Source organism: Canis aureus, chromosome 24, assembly GCF_053574225.1.
Source record: "Canis aureus isolate CA01 chromosome 24, VMU_Caureus_v.1.0, whole genome shotgun sequence".
In the NCBI taxonomy this organism is placed as follows: Eukaryota; Metazoa; Chordata; class Mammalia; order Carnivora; family Canidae; genus Canis; species Canis aureus.
The window spans coordinates 29035121-29053361 of NC_135634.1; the positions used below are offsets into that span (position 1 = coordinate 29035121).

Below are 18241 nucleotides of genomic sequence, written 5' to 3' on the forward strand. Positions count from 1 at the left end.
TGTTTTGTGTTGCAGCCACATCTTCAAAAGTTCAATGACACTTTGATAACTGTAAAATCTAGCATGTGCGCCGTGGTTCGATCTTCCCTATTTAATTTCTTTCTCGCGACATTTGAATTGCCTATTGTACACGTCCATCAGAAGACTTGAACTGAAGGTTTTGGCCAACAAGATGCAGAAACCCAAAGAATAGTCCAACAAAGTTCCCACAGCTGTATGGACGACAGCTAATCTCCTGAGGTTTAATAACAACACTTTATAATATGTACATTGTGCAAAAAAAGTTAACATACTTTAATCTATTGAAATAAACCTCATTACAGTGCTCTTTTCTATCTAGGCTTTTGTAATTCTATTTTAAATCTATGCTCTCTTCCATCCATGTGGTTTCCTTCCCTTTTACCCAAAATAACTTCATCAATAAAATATTACCATGCTTAAGTGGGTATTCAATAAACACTTGTTCAATGAATGAATAAATGACTGAATAATTATAAAATGCTTGGCTAAGGCCCCCTAAGAGGTTTCCATTAGTTTATAAAATTATGTGCTTGCATGTTCAGGTATACACATCTAAATGAGACTGAATAATAGGTATCAAGTAGCAGTTAAATATTAATCCATTTCTGTCTCAATAAGTCTACTTCAAAATCTATAATTCAAACTACAATGAATATATGCTGAGACAGAGTTCATTTACAATCATACTATTGGTATTTACACACTTTAAAATAAGATTTGAAATATTAATACTGATATGGAAATAATTCACAACCTAAACATCAATGTGTTTGTATAATAAAAGGTCAAAAGTAAAGAAAAATGTCTTGTGGTAAGCCTAAATGTGTATGTTTGAAAATGTTATCAACAATTTTTAAACATACTTTTTTAAAAAGGTTGTACAAAGGAGTGCCTGTTTTATACCCAGTTAGCAAGGAACATTTTAATATGGGACTTTTTTCATTTTTAAGATATGTAACAAGTAGGCCAGAGAGAATATATTGGTAAGAAACTTTACTGGGGGTAACAGCTAATATTTATTATCAAATCTTAAGTCTAATAAACACCATAAAATGTAGCTTTACCAGTATCGAAAAATTTAATATTTCTTAAGGTATGTTCTGACATCTTTGTTTTCTAATTCACTTATTTCTTATTATCCTGTCAGAAAACAACTGGAGATAAAATAGTCCAGATATAAGATCAGTTTATTCTTACTGAGTTCGCTGAGAAGAAGTTCTGAAATAAGCTAGCAAATGATTCTTTTAACTTTAAGGGAAAATGGTCTCAAATAAACTAAAGAAGTCACACATTTAGCAAAACTAAATGACGAGAGGCTATGTTAAATGTTTAAAAAGTAAATGAAAGTAAATATAAATCGGTAATAAAACGGTCGGAATGAAAACGTAGCTCTAATTTAAACTTATTTGCTGAACTTTCTTTTGTATCCTATATTGTTGGTTGCTAGCATGGGCGTGAAGGATCCTGTGAGCAGTTCAACAGGAAGACTGTAGCCATGCAAGCATCTCCTTCCCAGTGCCTATCAGCATGTCTTTTATGTCTTGGCGTCCATTTTAGGAGTATCAGCGAGGTGGTGTATAAAGAAGCTTATAAAACAAAGGTTGTCATCTTGGCAACCCATGTGAGCATTAAGTGATTTCATTTTATTGAAGATCAAAATGTTGATTAGTAAAAAAGTTGAAGGAAATACTTAAGCTCAACTGTGCAAACACCTGTATTAGATCTCACATATTTTTAACTCGTATTTGGATATTAAATGCCATTCTCAGAATTGCTGATGTGTGTCATTATGATACCATAAAAACCATTTTAAACAATTGATCACTTAAGGCGCTCAGTAATATAAAGCTATAAACAAAAAAAATTTTTTTTGTGAAAGGATTAACAAATCCATGATTACATGCTTAAAACAAAAGCATGGAGCAGTCTTTTATACTACCCAAAATGATTAGTACTTATGTGAATATATACGATTTCCCTATATTCTTTTAGTATATGAAATAAAAAGAACATATATTATCATAGTAAGTCATAACCTAATGCTACAACTCAAACTCTCTTCTTCAGAAACAGCAATACTTACTGACAACGAGGGTGGTCCACAAAAATACGTGCCTTACAGTTAACCTCTCCTACAATAATACTGATTTTTAAGAGCAGAACTATCACAATCCAATCATAACCAGGCCTAATAGAAACTTTATTATTAAGAAATTAGATTTAAAGTATATATCCAAGGAAAATACTGGGTAATATTGAAAAGCAAATTCATGAACTTTCTAGATTTTCCTTCTACTTAAAACATTTTGAGAGAGCCAAGCTATAGTAATCGTTTAATTATACAATCTAATCAACTAAAAATAATGGAATTTTTCTCCAAGTATTGCAAACACAGCTTGCTACTTCTTATCCAAAAGATTAAATTTCTATTCTCTACCATTCCCAGCCATTTCTGCCAACATCATAAAAATTACCTTTTATCATTTTCTTCTCACAATGAGAATTCCCTAATCGCACACATCTTTTAGACATAGACACCTCCCCACCCACCTCCCCACCCACCTCCAAAAACTGGTTCAGAGCAAAGACACACACAAAAATAATGACCAAGCTCACATTTCTTGTTTGCCCTTCAAACGAAGTCTGGTGTCTTCAGCTTGCCTTTCTGGTCTTCAGTGTTGTCACTCATTGCTGGGGGATGTAGTTTAGGACAGCATGAAGCAGCAGAAATAAAAGCTGTTGCTTTAAGAAAACGTTTTCTTAAACACATGGATTAAATAACTTTTACTCTGACTTCCTGGCTGGGTTGCATAAAATCTTAGAAAGACTCCTGGAAACGTGAATGTCTACAAATGGGAAAAAAAAAATAAAATCTAAAAACTTACGTTCTGAACACATTCCGAAGGATGTCTGCTTTGATTTGAAAGCAGGTTTGTACTGATGAACAAACTTTATTTTGTAGAAAATTAATATTCTCTCTAATTAGAAATTTGCCTTGCCATCTTCTATATTAATCCTGTCTCTCATGGTATAATCATACATGCAAAAAATCAAATACAGTATTTCCCAAATGCATGGACACTGTGGAAGCTTCATTTTGAAAAAGGCTTTTATTTCCCTTAATACTGGTGACTAAACGTCATTGTATGTACCAACACTTTCAAATAGCCCAAGAGACTTAAAAAGCCTTCTAAGTTTGAAAACCAAAAAGTTCTGAGTTTTTCTGTACCCCAGGACGGTTTTCTTTCCTGAAGCTCAAGCCGAGAAAGCAGACAAAAGAAGCTGATTTGACTGAGCTGTGCCAAGTCTTGCCTTTTTTTCTTTCCTCAGCTCTCCCTCTGCCTCTCTCTCTCCCTCTCCCTCTCTCTCTTTCTCTCTCACTCTTTTGCTCCCAGTATGGCAACCTTCCGAGCAGTCTTGGCGGAGGTCCAGCCTGTGCCAGTCTGTCTGAATTCTTGTCTCCAAAAGATGTCCTTTGCGGATCAATTAATACATTTGAAAACAGGAAACTGTGGTACGGTACCCAAATCCTGGCACCAACAGCATCGACTTCTGCCAAATCACCTTACAGATTTCATGGTATCCTACCTTTCATAATCATTACTAACATGTTCCCGGAGCAATAATGGAGTACTAGAAGCCATTCACTGTTCAGCGATAAGGAATCTGTTCCCTAGAAATGTCCATATGCGACATATGCACAACCTGCAGTAAATCAAAATTCTCCTGTGAGAAGAGATGTATGTAACTTTAATAAGCACCACATACTGTATTTCTTTTTATAAGACTTGCTTTTCCTTGCCCTGCTGCAAAGAATCATGGGAGCAGAGAAAAGGAGGCATGCAGATTAAAATTAAAACTGTATGCCCAAATAAGTCATGCTTTACCCTATGGGAAAAGAACATAGTTCTGAGTGAGCAGCAAATCCCATTATTAAGGAAATTCTAATATAAACTGTACCCATCCAAAATTTTCCTGGATATGAAGGGGACAGAGAATTCTTTTCAAAATACAAACATCAGTTAAAAAGGAAAGAAAAAACTTAGGAGTAGATTTAATAAAATTAAGTACATTTTCATATTTTGAACCGCAAGTTTCAACAGTTGCTTGTTTACTAAATTCACAACACTATAATTTAATAAGTATAAATAAGTAGTTTATTTTTATTTGTAGCATTCATCTCTTTTAAAGCAAAATAGGCAGTCTGTGCTTCACACATCTACTTGTCCTTTGCAGATCAATGAATACATTCAGAAACAAGAAGCCATGGTATGGTACCCAAATAGAATCAACTTCTGACAAACCATTTTCTGCTATTTCATTTAAGAAACTATTTTTACCTTTGATACTTGAAAATACAGTGTAGCTATACTCTAGAATCACCATGGTTTTATTTAAAAAAACAAACAAACAAAAAAAAAAACAGAATAGTACGTTCTAGTCTTTGGCGCTCTGTCTTTCCAAGGTATGTAACTTCAAGGCCTCAAATTGCTTCATCTATATATTCCTTGGTTTGCTCATTTGTCAAATATAAAATTCAGTGACTTCCTCCTCTGTGGTCCCAAAATACTCTGTTTATACTCAATATACCTCCACTCTAATTGTACGGTAATTAAGTATGTGTCTTTCACCAGCCAGATGTGTCATTCTCAGGTGAAACCATGTGTCACTTATCTAAGAAAGTCTTCCATAAGGCCTTTCATATTATGCAGGTGCTCAATAAATCTATTAGGTGAATAAACTATGGCAATGGATCATGTAAGTATCATTCTGAAGTTCCATAAAACTATGAAATATAATGAAAAATAAAACCACATATTACTAAATCATAAGCTAATAGATCAGAGAAATGCTACAAGGTATTATAAGCGTTGAACTAAAGTACTAACAAAAGCGTTCTGTGCAATCCTTCAAAATAAGGGTGATGAAACATGGGCAGGATGACAGTGGATTTGCAATTTATAATCAAACTAAAGATGAAGAAAGAATCTTGAAAGCATCAAGGGAGAAGTGACTCCTCATATATTCCGGGTCCTTGATAAGATTAACAGCTGATAACTCAATGGAAGCCATGGAGGCCAGAAAGCAGTGGGATGACATAGTCAAAGTGCTGACAGAAAAAAAAAATCACAGGGGGTTCTATACCAGTAAAAGTCTTCTTCAAAAATCAAAGAGACACTAAGACATGCCCAGATAAAAACAAAACACTAATTGCTAGTAGATCCGCCCATAAGAAATAAAGGAACTTTTTCCTTCAGGCTGAAATGAAAGGAGATTAGACAATAACTCATATCTTTATAAAGAAAATAAAGAGCATAAGTAAAGATAAATGCAGAAGCAAATATTAAAAGTAATATAAATATCCAGTGCCTGGATGGCTCAGTCGATTAATCATCCAACTCCTGATTTTGGCTCAGGTTATGATCTCAGGGTTTTGAGATCGAGCCCCACATCGAGCTCTATACTGCGCATAGAGCCTGCTTAAGATTCTCTTTCTCCCTCTCCCTCTGCCTCTCCTCCCCTGTAAAAACTTTTAAAATTTAAAAATACAAGTAGTATAAATGTGTTTTTTGTTATAACTTTTTTCTCCTACCTGATTTTAAAACAACATAAAGCAATAATTATAAATGTATATTGACAGGCACACAATATGTGAAGATATAATCTGTGACAACAGGATAAAGGAAAGATAAAAGAGAGTTATATTGGAGCAAAGTTTTTGTATACTCCTGAAATTAAGATGATATTCATCTGAATTAGATTATTATAAATTAAAATGTTAACTTAAAATCAACCACTGGGAAAATAAGGGAATTAAAATGTACCATAGAAAAATATTTAACACAAAAGAAGGCAGCAATGGAAGAACTGAGACAAAAAAGACAAAAACAGAGAGAAAACAGTAAAATGGCGGAAGTAAATACATCATCAGTATTCACATTAAACTTAAATGAACTAAAAACTCCAATTAAAAGACAGATTGGCAGGATGTATTTAAAATACATAATCCAATTATGTGCTGTCTACAAGAGACACACTTCAGATTCAAAGACACAAATAGGTTGAAAGTTTAAAAATTAAAAAAATATATACCATGCAAAGGGCAACCAAAAGAAAGCTGGAACAATTATACTAATATCAGACAAAATATTTTAAGACAAAAATTGTTACTAAAGATAAAGATACTTTATAATGATAAAAAGGTCAATTTATCAAGAAGATGCAACCACTATAAACATGTATACCCATAACCAAAGAGCCCTAAAATATAAAAAGCAAAAAATGAAATAACTGAAGAAAGAAACAGACAATTCAATAATTGAAGTCTCCACCAATTAAAATTATTAAATTGGTGGAGACTTCAATACTCCACTTTCAATAATAGCTAGAACAACTATATAGAAGATCAGCAAGGAACAGAAGCTTGAACTACACTGTAAAGCAACTAGACCTAACAGACATCCCCAGAATACTCCTCTCAACAACAGCAGAATGCACATTCTTCCAAGTGCACATGGAACATTCTCCAAGACAGACAATATATGAAACCATAAAATAAGCCTCAGTAAATTTAAAAGGATTGAGATCATACGAAGTATTTCTCCAACCACAATGGAATAAAAGTAGAAATCAATCACAGGATAAAAAGATTGGGAAAATCACAAATACATGGAAAAAATACTCCTAAATAACTGACGAATAAATAACAATAAGGACTAGAGTGGAAATAAATAGAGTATAAAAAACAATTTTTTTTAAATCAGACAAAGATATTGCAATAAAATTACAGATGAATATCCCTTATGTATATAGAAGTAAAAATTCTCAACAAAATACTACCAAACTGAATCTAGCAACATATACAAAGGATTATAAAACCATGACCAAGTGGGATTTATCCCAGGAATACAAGGTTGGTTTAACATAGAAAAATCAATCAATGTACTATACCATATTAATAAAGTAAAGGACAGAAACCAATCAATCATCTCAACAGACATGCAGAAAGCATGTGACAAAACCAAATACCTTTTCATAATTAGAAATGTGAATCTACATAAAGAAAGGAAGAGATGGAAAAAGTGAAAGTAAAATAAAAACTTTTATTTTTTTATTTTTAATTAATCTAACATATAAGAGTTTGTTCAAAATAATAGCAATGTACTTAATTATATATGTGTATGTGTATATATACATATGTGTGTTTGTATGTGCCCATTTGTACAAATATATGCCTATGTATGCTTAGGTATAAGTGAAACAAAAGACAGCAATGATATTAGGGTAGGAGAGAGTATCAGGATTATTTTATTTTATACACTACCTGTGTAGTAGGATAGTGTTATTTGAAAGTAGATTTGTATTAGTTGTAAATGTATATTGTAAACTCTAGGGCAATCATTAAAACAAGTTTAAAAAAGAAAAAGTATAACTGATATACTGAGAAAAGAGAAAAATTGAGTTCATATAAAATGCTCAATTAAAATCACAAAAGGCAGAAAAAAGTGGAAGACAAAAATATGAACAAAGAACAAGGGCAAATAGAAAACAGTAACAAATATGGTAGATATTTATCCAACTATATAAATAATCATTTTGAGTATCAATGGTCTAATGCACCCATTAAAAGACAGAAATTGACAGAGTGAATCAAAAGCTTGTATACAAATGTTAACAGTATTATTCATAATAATTAAAAAGTGAAAACAATCCAAATGTCCATCAACAGTTGAACAGGTAAACAAAATGTGGTCTAAATATAAAATGGAGGGGTGTCTGGGTGTCTCAGTGGTTGAGCATCTGCCTTCAGCTCATTAACCCCGGGTCCTGGGATGGAGTCCTACATTGGGCTCCCCATGGGGAGCCTGCTTCTCCCTCTGCCTATGTCTCTGCCTTTCTCTGTGTCTCTCGTGAATAAATAAATAAAATCTTTTAAAAGATTTTTATGTATATATTTGTAAATATATATGTATATATGTATATATTCAGCCCTAAAAAGGAATTAGGCACTGATATATTCTTTAACATGGATGAACCTTTGAAAAAAAAAAAAAAACTATGCTACAGACACAAAAGCCCACATATTATACAATTCTATTTATACAAAAGGCCCAGAATAGACAAATCCATAGACACAGAAAACAGACTAGTGGATGCCAGGGGCTGGGCAGACAGAAGAATGGGGATAGGCTAGTGGATACAGGGTTTCCTTCTGGAATGATGAAATTGTTCTGGAATTTGTGGGGATGGCTGTACAACTTCAGAAATATACCAAAAATTGCTCGATTACATACTATAAAAAGGTGAATTTTATGGTTAAATTACATCTCAATAAAAGCAAAGTTGCAGTTCATCTCTCCAGTACTTTTGAGTGTTTTGAATGATTACATCCAAGGCAAACGCACAAAAGCCCCTCTTCTTATAAAGAACATTCAACATTAGCTAAAACCTTGTCCATGTGAATCTGCTTTAGGAGTCTACCCAGCGAATTCTAGTGCCTTCCTCTGCTTTGACTTCTTGGTTAGACCCTTGCCAACTCCAGCATTCCTGGCCTCTCCAAATACAGCTCCCTTCTGCGCACTGTCTTGGTTCTGACTCCTCAGACAGTGCCTACTCTCTCGGACTGCCAGGCCCTCCTTGAAGCACACAGTCACTCCGTCACCCTCCATAACTGCCAGGACCTAGTGAATTCAAAAGTTTGACAGCCAGTTTCGGTTACATGTTAGCAAATCTTCTCTTCCCACAACTCAGGTATAGCCTGATCCCAACAGGCTTCGGGAGGCTTCCTGAGTGCTAACCCAGGATCTGACACACTTGAATCCCTGTCTCTCTTCCTTCCCCCAGTCACCTGCTTGGACAGGGCACTCTCTATACCCACACATGATACTGACTATAAATTCACAATGGTAAATTCACTAATATGGGGAATTTTCTTCCCTGTGCCTACTATGTATGATTTATTGGTAGCCTCAAAACCTTCATTTGATTCAAGCTCTCAGAAAAAAAAAAAAATCAAAAAGGACCAATTCTTCAAGTTTTTGGTGTTTTTTTTTTCAATTCTTCAAGTTTTATACAGCCTATAAGTAAGTGGTTGCAGATGGTAGCCTGGTTAAGTCTTTCTACAGACTTAGCAAAGTCTAGAAAGTAGCAGAAGAAACACGTCAAAATGCATAAACTTCGTTGGGTTTTCAGACTTTCTTCCAGGGAGCCCTGGAGCTTCCCAGAGGCTGCAGAGCCCTCAAAAAAGGACAAAGAAAGGATAAGCAGACAAGGTCCCTAGGATGCATGTCACCACTGCAAAAACCACAGGTCTGTTTTTATGATTTATTGGCACAAGGTTCACACTGCAAGATTTTAACAACAACAACAACAAAATTCTAAAAAAAATGTTTAAAATCCTTTGTTTTAGGACACCTGGGTGCCTCAGCAGTTGAGCATCTGCCTTTGGCTCAGGGCGTGATCTCGGTCCCAGAATCAAGTCCCACATCAGGCTCCCTGAAAGGAGCCTGCTTCTGCCTCTATGTCTCTACTTCTCTTTCTGTGTCTTTCATGAATAAATAAACAAAAAATTTTTTTAAAGTTTAAAAAAAATAAAATCCTTTGTTTTGAGCCAATCTAGAAAAATACTCCCTAATGAACGAATCTAATAAGAACTTTTGAGGTTATGGCTCTCTCTGAATATCGACAACAGGAGCTAACATTGTCACCTGAGACATAAGATGGTAGTGAGGAGCTACTCCCTCATCAGACTGAGAATGCATCTACTTTGTCCATAAGTCAGAAAATGAGGGAAAATAAAATTATTGGGCCATTTTCCCACTTTCTTTCCCTCCTTAGGTTTAGATCTTTAGGTCTATAATCCGAAATTCCAAAGAGCATGGATCTGGTCTTCTTTCCCAGCTATTCATGATGTCTTGAATTATAGATATCCACTCAGGAATAATTCTCTCAAACATTATCTGAATAGCCACTACATGCCAGGTATGTCCTGGGACTATGGAACCCCTGCCATCATGGAACAGGTATGTAAAAAAGCAGTTACAACTACAGGTCACCCATCAGCTATGACAGAAGCATGTGCATGACATCCTAGGAACACAAGAAGGAAATAAGCTGAAGGGTCACCCACTGACCAACCAAAAGTCAAATACAAGTCACTTTAGATAGAACAAGGAGAGAAGTTTAAAAGGTGTATTGATTCATTTGACACATATTTTTAGTGTTCACTTATGCTTAAAGCAGTACTCTAAGACTCTAGAAAATCCAGAGGCACATCAGAAATCACCCCAGCCCTCAAGAAGCTAAAGTCTAGCATGAAGATAAGATACTTATGAAATACTACACTTTACATAATCATAAGTATTATGATTTGAGTATCTCCCCAAATCCTAATTTTTCCATGTTCCTTCATGTTGTCATAAAACAAAAGACAAAACTGTCTTTCCACAAATCTCAAATGTGGCATTGGGATGGCCATCCTTCCTGAGCTCGATCCAAATTCTACCCATTCTCTCCCTCTGCTTCCCTCTCTTCCACTGCCTCCCTGTTCCCAGTCTTGTCTTTCTTTCTTCCTTCTCTTCTCTCCCTTCTCCTCCATTATGCACTTAATCATTATCTTCATCTACTAATTCATCAAGCCAGTATTTTTTTAAGATTTTATTTATTTATTCATGAGAGACATGGGGGGGGAGGGCAGAGGCACAGGCAGCGGGAGAAGCAGGCTCCATGCAAGGAGCCTGATGTGGGACTCGATCCTGGGTCTCCAGGATCACGCCCTGGGCTGAAGACAGGGCTAAACCACTGAGCCACCCAGGCTGCCCCATCAAGCCAGTATTTACTGAGCACTCGGTTATGTAAAAAATATGGGGTGAGAAGCCACAATGAACACAGCAATGACATCAACAAAAGGTAATCATGCATGAGTAATAACTATGCTAATAAGAACTTTCACATTCCTTAATTAATTCACTTCTCACCCAACCTTTGGAAGAAGACAGGTGTTATTTTACTCTATAGATGAGGAAACTGACATCAAAAGAAGTTATGTGACTTGTCCAGACCATCAGACACATATCTAAATATAGGAAACGGAAGCAACTATTCCAGATTCCATTACTAAATGAGCTCCGGAAGACAGAATGCACACATCCCACTACCTACTTAACAGACCCTCTGAAGAGTTAATAGATACCTCAAACTCCACTTTGTCAAACCAGAACTCTTGATTGTTCTCAGAAAAGCTCATTCCTCTTTCAGTCTCAATTCAATGGCACTCAGCTGCTCAACCTGAAAATCTAGGGGCCATCCTTGATTACCCCCTCAGCACCCACTAGAAAGGCTAACAGGAAAAAGATAGTTAATAGCAAGTGTTGGTGAGGATGCTAGAAACTGGGACCCTCACACATTGCTGGTGGGAATACAGAATGGTAAACAGTGTGGCAGTGTCTTTAAAAGTTCATCTTATACTTACCATAAGAACTAGCCATTTCCAGCCTTAAGTCTACCCATGAGAAAACATATGTCTACACACAGACCTGCACATGAACACTTGTCAAGAAATGATTCTCAATAGCCAAAATCTGGAAACAACCCAAAGTCTACAACATGGTGAATGGTTAAACAAAATGCAGTCTATCAATGCTGCATGACAGCAAGGTACCAATTACTGATACATGCAACATGGGTGAGCCTCAGAAACGTGATGTTAAGTGAAAGAAGCCAAGCAGAAAAGACTACATATTGTATGATTCAATTTCTATGAAATACTTTTAAAAAGATAAAACTCTACGTAGAGAAGGAAGATCACTGGTTGTCTGGGGCTAGGGTAGGAGAGGGGACTGGTTACCAAAGGGCAAAAGAGCACTTTGGAGTGAGTCGAAGTGCTTTAGATGAGACTGTGTTCATGGTTTCACAACTGTAAACAATATTTTTAAAAAATCAAACTGCATACCCAGAGCACGTGAGTTTAATGCTATATAAATGATACCTCAATCTATACACATTGAGTATTAGAGTATTTACTGCATCTAGAGGCACTGTAGTAAGCCCTAAAGGAGGTACTAAAATGACTAAGACACTGCCCCCGACCTAAAGGAGCATCCAGTCCTCTCCTTCCAGTTGCAAAACCAGGACAGGAAAACAGAAATAACAGATATCATAAACTAAAAAATGACTGCCCATATATGGAATGAGCAAAGAATGTGATAGAGTCTGGAGGAAAGAGAGAAGACTGAAACAAGGTGTTCAAAGAAGCCTTACAGAGGGTGTTCTATTTTTTTCTGAGAGAGAGAGAAAAGAAAAACACGAGTGGGGGGAGGGGAAAGAGAGAGAATCTTAAGCAGGCTCCATGCTCAGCAAGGAGCCTGACTCAGGGCTTGATCCCATGACCGCCAGACCATGACACCAGCCAAAATCAAGAGTTGGGCACTCAACTGACTGAGCCACCTAGGCGCCCAGGATATTACTTTTAGTGGGGCCTTGAAGAATGACCAAAAATCCAAAAAAGTGGAAGCTGGAAGGTGTTCTTGAGAAAAAAAAATTCCCAAGGGCAGGAATGCTCAAGACATGTCAGCCATCAGTGAAGCAGTATAGACAAATCAGAGGTCCACAAGGGGAGCAGAAAGGGTCCCAGCCAGCTGAGGACCAACTACAAAGTCCCAAGGCATGTGTTCACATCTCTCATGGGGTTTCCTCAACTTCAGGCATTTCAGTGCCATGTTCATGATTTTTGCCATATTTGAAATTATAGTATGGTTTGTTTATTATATACTTAATATTCTTTCAATTGGCTTCTTTTTTTTAAGTTTATTTATTTACTTTTTTAGTAATCTCTATACCCAATGTAGGGCTCAAACTCACAACCCCGAGATCAAGAGTCACATGCTTGATTGAGCCAGGTGCCCCTAAACTAACTTATTAATCTAGTTTAGTTTTTGAAGGAAATTTTATAATTTGTAATTAACTTTATAAAGGAAACTTTATAGTACAACTATAAAATGAAAACCAGCTTCATTTGCCAGAAAATTTTTTAAAAAGCTGTTGAATGGGTGCTATTAAATTGTCAAAACTTGCAGCTATCTATAAACTTGAGGCCTATATCCGTTAAAAAGAGAAATTAACAAGTGTTGGAGAAGGACTAAAAACATTCTAGCACCAGACTGATACTTGCACCTTGATATAATCAGAAGAGCTGAAAGATAGTAGAAAAAAGGAAGGGTTTTCTCACTGTGGTCCATGCTACTCAATACTATACCCTTGAACCATCTAATATTGCCTTGTGTTAGAGGTCCTACTCTTTGGGAAATACTGGTCTACAGTAAATCCTAAATGGCGGGGGGCGGGTAGTAAGTAGAACAAAAACGAATATTTATTTAGCACTTACTATGTGCCACAGTTCTAAACACTTCTCATTTCATTATTCTTCATATGAGCTGGATCAACTTATTTTTCAGGCCAGGGCAGTGAGGCATACAGACTTGAACTAACTTGCCCAAAGTCATACAATTTGCCTAAGGGTCATACAGTTAATAAAGGGCAGGGCTGGAACTTAATCCAGGCAGTCTCTAGCCAGTCTGTGCACCTAATCATTACAGTTGAGTTGATTCTCATGTGAAGTGATATTTGAGGAAGATTTGTCTGGCTATGATATGCTTGAACTAAAGGAAAGAGAGGCCAGAAGACTACTGCAACAACCCAGGCATCCGATCCCATGGGCCAGCTGGGACTGGAAGGTTAACTGCCATTTGCTGTGGGCAGCAGAGGGCAGCAGAGGGCTGTGGAGCAGGAGACAGGCTCCTGCCCAGACTTCCCGCAGGTTGGTCTCCAGTGGAGAGGGGGAATTTGAAGGAACAAGGCCAAGGCTCAAATCAGAGATACAAACTCTACCCTGGAAAGAGAAGAGCTGTGAACATCATTGTCCTTAGGAGGGTAGAAGTCAATCCTGAAAAGTGGGATGAAGTCTCCCTCCTCCCACTCCTGAAAACAGAGATACTGAAGGAACAGTGTGTGGGGGCAGCCAGGTGGCTAAAACCCTCCTATGATCTAATCTCCCCCACCCAAGTCCTTTCACATTGTACTTTCAAACTACAGTACTGGTATCATGACCTCTTCTTTTATTTGTAATTGGATTTCAGGTCTTTCAAGAGTACAAAATTTGGCCTGAACTTCTCCTCTTTTAAATTTAAAATATTCCCTTAGGAGTGGTATCTAATTCTCAGAGGAAGTGTTTTAAAATTAAAATTAAGAAATACATTCAAATGCCATTTCCAAGTTTCTGACAGGTCTGAAACATCCTGAATGCAGACACTATTAATCCACAGACATCAAAATCGTTTTATTATCTTAAATCTTCCAAAATCATTGTTTGATAAAAAAAAAAAAAATAGCAGATAAAACTGTCAGAATAAGAAAAAAAGAAAACCTCCTTGAAGAAAATTTCCTATGCATGGCTTTAAAAGGAAGGTTCAAAAAATTAAAAAATTGATTTGGACTGCCCAACTGATGCTTAATTCAGACTTTATTAAATAAACAGAAAAATTAGACATTGTAGGTTTGTGATTTACTCTTGGAAAAACTGTGATTTCTTATTTCCCAAGAGAAAAGCTTTTAGAGCATCAATAGATTTCTCTGGATATCAAATATTTCCCCATTATTCTGAGTAAATTATATTTAGATCAAAAGCAGATAGATTAAATTTTCCTTAAAATACCCAAGGGATTTTTAAAATACCAGGAAATATGTCACAAATCCAAAAACAATATTTTATCCTGATACCTGCTTGGCAATGTCTCCTCATTAGAATAATTAGCTGGAAAACAAAACTAATTCTGAATCTTAGAGATCCTAAATTCAAAATAACTTACTAAAACCAGATTGTCCTTTGCTGATGCTAAAAATGAAACTCATAAGCCTTGGTGCCCTTAAAAACTTAAAAAAAAAATCCCTGGAAATATGACTTTACATTTTTGTTTTTAATCTGGAAAAAAATGTATCTGAATTAGTGATAAGTGAGATGGGAATCTGAATTTTATTTAAATACTATGTACACAACAAGGAACATAAATGTAGTTAAGGGTTTCCAAATTCTTGATCATTTCACTCTCTTACCAGTGCCACAAAGTTCACGGCTTCATTGTTCTCCTCTAAGTTATTTCTGTCTTCCTGACAAAACTATAAGCTCCTTAAGAAACTATTAACTTTTTAAATCATCTAGTAAAATGTAATACACGTGACAAGACTAAAGGACTAAACACCTCTTCATAGATAAAAGGGCCCTCCAAACCAAATCTCTCATTACCATCTCCTCATTCTCTCTCCTACTCAGTTTGGCATCAAGTTCAAGCTCTACTATCACAAAATTTAATCCTAGGGCAATGTTAGAAAAATCCACCCATCTCTGAGAAAATAATTTGATACAGTTTTTGAAATTCAAGGTGAGGCCCTTTTTAAAGCATGGATATTAACTAGAACCCATGTCAAAGAGATGTCCTATCTGCTGTGTGAGAAAAGATTTACACTTTCTGAGAAGGAGGGTGAAAGAAATGAGGGCCAAGAAGGGTGGGAGGTTGGAACCTGAGAGATGCAAGGTTTGCCCTGTGTGTTGAGAAAGGCAGGAAGAAACCATGACTGGACAGCCGCCAGAAGGCACTTGGGAGCAGGAATATCCAAGGCTGGAGCTGCACCTCTGTGCTGCACCATATACAGTCAGCAGCTCCTCATCACAAAGTCTAGAACATTCCCATCTTAATGATGAGTGCAGTTTTGGTAGATTCAGTGCAAAAAAGGGATGGTATCTAGGGATGCAGGAACCTAGAAGCAGAGGTAACCAAGTGAACATAAGCATCCTATATACATGCATACACTCCAGAGTTTAGAGAATCTTAAGGATGGCTTTGGACTTCCATGATTAGAAACTGGGGTTTAAGCTAAGAGCAGGAGGCCTAAAATTACAAGTGGGTACCGGCAGCTTCAAAGAAGTACTCCTCCTGCACGTGGCTGCAGACTGGCCATGTTTGCGCTGGTTGCCTCTGGATCAACCCCTTCCTGATGGCAATCTGGCATTGCCCTAAGACTGGATCTCGCATGCAGTCCTGCCCAGGTATGCTACCTCCTCCTAGTGTCTGGGCCTATCCTGCCCTGAACTACTTCTGCTTCAATCTGTATTATGACACCTTCCCAAGCATTTCCCCCAGCACCCAATCTCAACCTGCCTCTGCATTCTGTTTGCCATTTCTCTTTCTAGACTGACAGTTTATAGGCTAGTGGCTTGCTGCATGGCCGCTGTGGAAGACCTGGCACACAGAAATTAGGAGGACACTAGTCTTTGGAAGGGAAAATTGTAGACAAATTTCACATTTAGGAGACAGAGTTGTATGCCGATAGAGAACCAACAGTCTACAAAGACAAGGTCCATATGAGGTTAAGTGTGGAAAGAACTTTTGCTCATTAGGGAAACCATGGTGTGGTTCTACTCGTAAATGGCCTATGGATTTGCTTCACTTGTACTTTCAGATATTCAGATATAGAAAAAAGCTAGTCTCTTAAGAAATTTCAAGAAGAAAACCAGATTTTTTTTAAAGGTAGTCATATCCCACAGAAATGTAATAATCAGGGATCCCTGGGTGGCGCAGCGGTTTGGCGCCTGCCTTTGGCCCAGGGCGCGATCCTGGAGACCCGGGATCGAATCCCACGTCGGGCTCCCAGTGCATGGAGCCTGCTTCTCCCTCTGCCTGTGTCTCTGCCTCTCTCTCTTTCTCTCTCTGTGACTATCATAAATAAATAAAAAAAAATTTTAAAAAAAAAAGAAATGTAATAATCATAAGAAAGGAAAACTCAGTTTAGAGGCAAAGAGAGAGCTACATTCGTCCAAAGTACCTTTCTCCAGACTGAGAAAGAGACTCTCAGAAGTTCTAACTATATTTGCAACCATGTTGCATGCCTCCATTTTCTTTCCCTTTCTCTGCCTTTTCCTCCAGGTGAGAAAAGAACAGAAAAGAAAGGGGAGGAGGAGGGAAGCAAGTTATAACCATGCAAGAAAGATGCAGGGCTTGGGACTCCAGTGAATAAGCTTCTGAGGAAAGAAGATCCATTTCGAAGGGAAGAGAGGAAGTGTTAAGCGTAATACCAAGAAAGCACTTAAAATCACTGCATGAATGGAAAAAGAACCTGCTGGAACTTTGCTTTCAAGCACTTTTTTTTATATATAGATAAATGAATGAACGGCCAGGGAAGTAAATTGTACAAAGTTGCACAGAGACCAGCAGCACAAGCAAAACCCAGAACTCACAAGCCCACCTTGAGTGGCCACCCCACGAGGCCATGGCAGCTTCTCATCTTGGTTTGGAGGAGCAAAACAAGACTGGCCATAGGAGAAAGCATTACATGGCTTATAGGAGTCATCATATAGGCCATGACCCCTGTGATTAACTTCTGAAATGCTAAACATGGAAGACTAGAAAAGTTTGCCTTACAGTGGGAGGCAGGGGGGAGCCAAGCTTTTATGAAGCAATATTTGAGAACAGTTGGGCTAAGTAACAAAGCTGTTAGTTTATAATGGGAATTCACCTATCTATAAATGTTATAGCTTCTAGTGAGGAAGAATGGCAATCACTGGTGATACTATTTTAATAGAGAGCTTTATTTTTCTACAAAAAAACATAAGTACCAAATCATATTGCTGAGCCAGGTTCTAACACTCACTTGCAACCTAAATATGTTATGTGTCCTGTGCCTGGAGGGAAATGCTCTATGTGGTCAAGGTCACGAAGAAGCAAACTTACAGCTTCCACAGCCACTGCTGCAGGGTGGGCTTCCCAGTGATGCAAGTGGGCATGAAGCCCCACCAGTGGAGTGAATCTTTGAAAACAACAGTGAAAACTGGAGCAACATAAATGTTTGGCATTCAGGTAGCCCTGGCTATCACAGCCTTCAAATTGTGGCTATTATGAAAAGCTAGCTAGAGACCACTGCCTTGAAACTGGCAATTCTCATTTATTTCCCATTAAAGCCACATCTGGAGTTAAGGGTAAGAAAAGGACCTATATTCATTTGGTGACAAGTGACAACATCCAACTTCAAAGAGAGTCGGAGAAAGACAGGGAACTTTTGTTTCAAGGAGTCCAAGGAAATGCTGAAGGATGAAACCACAGGAAGGGCAGAAAGGCAGTTAGATCTCTAAAGCAAGCACTGTGAGAACCAGGCCTGTGTGCCAGCTCTGCCTCCT

At 37.2% G+C, this 18241-nt stretch overlaps 1 protein-coding gene across 9 annotated transcripts in view; it reads right to left on the bottom strand.

Moving 5' to 3' along the window:
• Positions 1-18241, bottom strand: part of MSRA (methionine sulfoxide reductase A) — a 427028-nt gene that overhangs the window by 381633 nt on the left and 27154 nt on the right. The window contains exon 1 of one of the 9 annotated variants that reach the window (XM_077868668.1): positions 2907-3463. The exons of 4 other annotated variants lie outside the window; for them this stretch is intronic. In XM_077868668.1, coding sequence (XP_077724794.1) covers positions 2907-2919 — 13 coding nt within the window. In that variant the 5' untranslated portion in view covers positions 2920-3463. Of the gene's footprint in view, positions 1-2495; positions 2521-2637; positions 2832-2906; positions 3464-18241 lie in introns of those variants that run through there. 4 more of the 9 variants (XM_077868670.1, XM_077868671.1, XM_077868669.1 and 1 more) reach the window with 4 other exon arrangements.